Genomic DNA, 6000 nt, shown 5'->3' with positions numbered 1-6000 from the left:
GACTGCAGAATTCTGTCTGGTGAGAGCCATGTGGCTGACAAGGTCTTGGTGCTCTGGCCAGGTGTCAGGCCTGAGCCTCAGAGGTGGGAGAGCCGAGTTCAGGACATTGGACCACCAGAGACCTCCCAACCCATGTAATATCAATCAGTGAGAGCTCTTCCAGAGATCTCTGTCTCAACGTTAAGACCCAGCTCCACTCAATGACCAGCAAGCTCCACTACTGGACACCCCATGCCAAACAACTAGCAAGACAGGGGCATAACCCCACCAATTAGAGAGTCTGCCTAAAATCATAATAAGTTCACAAACACCCCCAAACACACCACTGGGCTCAGTCCTGCCCACCAGAAAAAAAGATCCAGCCTCATCCACCGGAATGCATGCACCAGTCCCCTCCACCAGGAAGCCTACACAAGCCACTGAACCAACCTTACTGACTGGGGGAAGACACCAAAAACAGCAGGAACTACAAACCTGCAGCCTGAAAAAAGGAGACCCCAAACACAGTAAATTAATCAAAATAAGTTAAATAAGTTAACAGCAGATCTTTCAGCAGAAACTCTGCAAGCCAGAAGGGAGTGGCAGGACATGTTTAAAGTGATTAAAAGGACATGATTAAAGGGAAAGACCTACAACCAAGATTACTCTCCCAGCAAGGATCTCATTCAGATTTCATGGAGAAATTGAAACCTTTACAGACAAGCAAAAGCTAAAAGAATTCAGCACCACGAAACCAGTTTTACAACAAATGCTAAGGAACTTCTCTAGGCAGGAAACACAAGAGAAGGAAAAGACCTACAATAACAAACCCCCCATAATTAAGAAAATGGTAATAGGAACACACATATCTATAACTACCTTAAATGTAAATGTAAATGGATTAAATGCTCCAACCAAAAGACATAGACTGACTGAATGGTTACAGAAACAAGACCCGTATATATGCTATCTACAAAAGACCCACTGCAGACCTAGGGACACATACAGACTGAAAGTGAAGGGACGGAAAAAGATATTCCATGCAAATAGAAATCAAAAGAAAGCTGGAGTAGCAATTCTCATATCAGACAGAATAGATTTAAAATAAAGACTATTATGAGAGACCAAGAAGAACACTACATAATGATCAAGGGATCATTCCAAGAAGAAGATGTAACAATTGTAAATATTTATGCACCCAACATAGGAGCACCTCAATACACAAGGCAAATGCTAACAGCCATAAAAGGGGAAATCAACAGTAACACAAACATAGTAGGGGCTTTAACATCCCACTTTCATCAATGAACAGATCAACCAAAATGAAAATAAATAAGGAAACACAAGCTTTAAATGCCACATTAAACAACATGGACTTAATTGATATTTATAGGACATTCCATCCAAAAACAACAGAATACACTTTCTTCTCAAGTGCTCATGGAACATTCTCCAGGATAGATCATATCTTGGGTCACAAATCAAGCCTTGGTAAATTTAATAAAATTGAAATCGTATCAAGTATCTTTTCTGACCAGAATGCTATGAGACTAGATATCAATTACAGGAAAAAAACTGCAAAAAATACACATGGAGGCTAAACAATATGCTACTAAATAACCGAGAGATCACTGAAGAAATCAAAGAGGAAATCAAAAAATACCTAGAAGAAATTACAATGAAAACACGACAGCCCCAAACCTATGGGATGCAGCAAAAGCAGCTCTAAGAGGGAAGTTTATAGCAAAACAATCCTACCTCAAGAAACAAGAAAAATCTCAAATAACCTAACCTTACACCTAAAGCAATTGAAGAAAGAAGACCAAAAAATACCCCACAGTTAGCAGAAGGAAAGAAAACATAAATTGAGAGCAGAAATAAATGAAAAAGAAATGAAGAAAACAATAGCAAATATCAATACAACTTAAAGCTGGTTCTTTGAGAAGATAAACAAAATTGATAAACCATTAGCCAGACTCTAAGAAAAAAAGTGAAAACTCTCAAATCAACAGAATTAGAAATGAAAAAGGAGAAGTAACAAATGACACTGCAGAAATACAAAGGATCATGAGAGATTACTATAAGCAACTATATGCTAATAAAATGGGCAACCTGGAAGAAATGGACAAACACTGAGAAAAGCACAACCTTCTGAGACTGAACCAGGAAGAAATAGAAAATATAAGCAGACAAATCATAAGCACTGAAATTGAGACAGTGATTAAAAATCTTCCAACAAACCAAAGTCCAGGACCAGATGGATTCACAGGAGAATTCTATCAAACATTTAGAGAAGAGCTGACACCTATCCTTCTCAAACACTTCCAAAATATAGCAAGTACAAAATTTCTTATCCTTAGTTGCAATAATAAAATTACAAAGGGGGTTAAGGAGAATGTATAAAGACTAATCAGTCAGTTGTCACTGAGCAGGATCATTTGAAGGGTAGGTTTTGACAGAAATTTGGCTGGGAAAAATCAGCAAAAGAACATAATTTTATATGAGAGGAAAGAACCAGGTTCATAAATGGAGAATTGATGCATGAAATTGTATTTAATGAAGACTAATTGAGTGACCCATAGGACGACTTGAAGTAGATAAAAACTAGAATTGAGAGAGACCTGTAAAGACTACTAGAACAATCCAGAGATAGAATTACAAAGATGACTATCTTGATTGTAGGTATATGAACAGTCGATAATATTTAAATACCTAATGGAAAATAATTGTAAGAAACTTATTTTTTTCAGAGGAATTAATGACAAAGAAAAACATTTCATGAGTAATTTTCAAGGTAATAAGTTTATATGTGTGTTTTTGTTTTTACAATGGCTAGAAGGTAAGAGTGATTCTAGTCTTGGGGAAAAACAACAAACTTTGTTTTTACTTGTTAAATTGCTATTATTGGTGGATTGCCACATAGATGACTAAGGGAAGGGAGTATTTTGGGAAATGTACTTGGTAAATACCCATGTACAGTGGTTAAAACTCTGTGTTTGCTTATGTATTTACCAAAAAGGTGGATATAACTAGGGGAAAAGCAGAACTTTAAAGGATATCAAAGTTAAAATTTCGGAGGAAAAAATAAGTCAAAGGAATTAATCAGAGGTATAGGAAGAGATAAAGAAGAGGGGGGCCCCAGAGCCAATGAAAACTGAGTTTAGAGAAGGAAAGTCTAGTCAGTAGTTAAATACACCTGAGAGTGAAATAATTGGATTTGGCCTTCCAACAATCTCTAGCCACTTTAGAACTCTTTCATTACAAGGGAGAAACTGAAAGGCAGATTTCAGGAAAAGAAAGAGGATTCAGTGGATGAATAAATGAAATAGAATGAGTTATTCATGAAATTACAAATTAAGTCTAATATTAAGTGAAACAAAACCAAGTTTAATGACTCAGATTTCTCTAAAACTCAGGAATTTTCTTTGAATGCTTTTATTCAGTTTACTCTTCTCTTTTATTCCTATCCTAGATTTCTAAAATTTTTAAATTATCTTTATATACACAAATCTTATCTAGAACTGAAGAAAATACTTTTCAGGTGCAAAATTGGAAATGGCTTCCCCAGGACCTAAGGGCCTTGTCCCCTTCACCAGAGAGTCTCTTGAAGTTATGGAACAGCATAGTGCTAAAAAACACAGTGAGGAACACAAAGAAGATTTAAAGCCAAACACCGACTTGGAAGTTGGAAAACAGCTGCCATTTGTTTATGGAAATCTTCCTAGAGCAATGGTGTCAGAGCCATTGGAAGATGTGGACCCATACTACAAGAATAAAATGGTAAGGATTAATTAAACTTATTATGACTATATTTTTATTCATTTTCCAGACATGTGAAAAATGTAATTGAGATAGGATGAAAGAAGATGGAAGAATAAGTGAAGAGGTAATTTTAAGTTATAGAAAACTGTATAAGAAATTTCACACATATTTGAGGTTTTTATCAAAACTGAATATTTGCCTGGTAGGTTAGTTTGTTTAGGGTTACTTTACTTTGTATGTAACAGGCTATACTGTTATGCCTTGATGTAAATGATTTATTTTATGTGAGCATAATGATTAGCTCCTTAAGATTACTGACTTTAAAATAACTATCATATAAAATTTCCATACTACGTACAGCAATTTCAACTGTTCAACTTGATGAGCTTACTTGGTAGTTAGGAAAATAAAGCCAATCTATATTTCATTCATAAATTTTATTCATTCATACAGTCACAACCTATCTATCCAGAGAATGATTTGAGGAACTTACTAAATATTTGAACAATCCAAAAAGAAGCACAAAATGATAAAATAAAAATAATTATGCTTAGAAAAGACAGAGATCTGTGTAGACTGACAAAGCTGGACGAGTCTCTACTAAGAAAATAGAATTTAAGTTATAGCTTGGAGAACACTTCACATTTTTACAAGGCAAGGGGAAGCTCTTCAATGAACAGTCAGTCAATAGCAGATACTAATTCTTGAATAGGGAAGAGACAGGCTGATGATAGAACTAGAACCCTGTAGCTGTGTTGCAAATTGTGGGAAATAAGATGAGATAACAGAGATGGCAACATGGCTTTAACGTGGTGGCCAAAGTACTGGTGTAATGAATGCAGTGTTTAAGTAAGATTAATCTAGAGATTCCTAAATTACTATTGCATGTAAGAGATAGGGTCAGAAAGATGAAATTAGAGAGAAAACAACTGAGGCCTGAAGTCAAGAGGTCTGGATTATAGGAGTGTCTTGGAGAGAGAGGTAACACACCTGAGAAGAAATAGCAGGATTTGAAGACTGATTAATAATGCCAAGGTTTCCAGCTTGAAAGAATAGAAGTGCTTCTGACAAAAATAAAGTAACTATAAAGAAAGATCAAATTTGGGAGAGATGAGGATTAGTCCCATTGTAGACAAATGTAATTTGATATTCTTGTAGAGTGTTCAGTGATTTTACCAAATGGGTGAAATGGAAATGAATCACTTTCTGGACAGAAGGCAAAGTGAGCATTTTGTATAATCACAACTCTTTTGAATACTTTGCATGGTGGAAGCGTGTTGACAATTTACAGTATAAATGTATATATTAACAAAAGACTCCAGTATCTCTGGTAGCCTCCATGGGCATTATGCATCATTAGCTATAAAACACCTGTAAAACCTTAAGAACATTTTAGTGAAAATGTAAGTCCTCATCTCAATTATCTCCACTTTCACTTTTGCTATGCTTAAGTCATTAACAGTTGATATAACAGTAACCTTAAAGGTAACTCTATTATAGCAGAGTTCTGAGTTCTTTGTAGTGTTTACAGACATGGCAGACAAATCTAGGTGTGTTACTGAAGACAAAATCAAAGATTTTGAAAAACAACCAAAAACAGTAAGGATACCTTAGTATAAAAAGTATTGTTATTAGTGATAACACAGAGATATTAAAAATTTAAATTATATTTAGTTTACTCTGTTAAAGATGGCATACAAATAAATAATTCTCAAATGAAATGAACAATTTCAGCACTTAAACATTAACTAGAAAATTTTTCTATCTGGAACTACTCATTCCTTCACAAAGACATAAGCTGGTTGGCTACATCCTGTGTGAAGTTTGAAATTGTTTTGGAAAATACATGGAAAGCTCATTTTAAACAATCAGATTTATTTTATTTGGCCCTTTTTATTTTCTTTTTGCTTTTAAAATGGAAAGAGGGACAATAACTACAATCAGGCCAAAATACACACAAATTATATGTTGGAAAAGTGTTCCATTGAGGAGAATCAGAGCACGGTTTGTTTTCCATTTAGAATAGGTATTCATAAAATATCAATGAATATATATTTGTATATATAGACAAATATAAATACCAATGTATAGTCACATATACACCTCTGTATAATTATATATTAAATATAATATATATTTTAGTATATTATAATATATTTTATCACATTGCATTATACACTATACATTACTGTTACATTACTGTTACATTATACTCTATATAATGTTTACTATGTATAATATAGTTATGCACACACCACA

At 34.4% G+C, this 6000-nt stretch overlaps 1 protein-coding gene across 1 annotated transcript in view; it reads left to right on the top strand.

Annotated features, from left to right (window-relative positions):
- Positions 1-3534: 3534 nt before the first annotated feature.
- The window catches only part of SCN7A (sodium voltage-gated channel alpha subunit 7), a gene marked incomplete at its 5' end in the record, with an annotated part of 57460 nt that continues 54994 nt past the window's right edge, over positions 3535-6000 (top strand). Inside the window, one exon of the mRNA XM_082629814.1 lies at positions 3535-3759. Within this exon, the coding sequence (XP_082485940.1) occupies positions 3535-3759 (225 nt within the window). The remainder of the gene's footprint in view (positions 3760-6000) is intronic.

Source organism: Mesoplodon mirus (genome assembly GCF_964341445.2).
Source record: "Mesoplodon mirus genome assembly, chromosome: 8".
Classification (NCBI taxonomy): Eukaryota; Metazoa; Chordata; class Mammalia; order Artiodactyla; family Ziphiidae; genus Mesoplodon; species Mesoplodon mirus.
The sequence above is the reverse complement of the archived record's forward strand: the minus strand, read 5'-3'. Positions and strand labels throughout refer to the sequence as shown.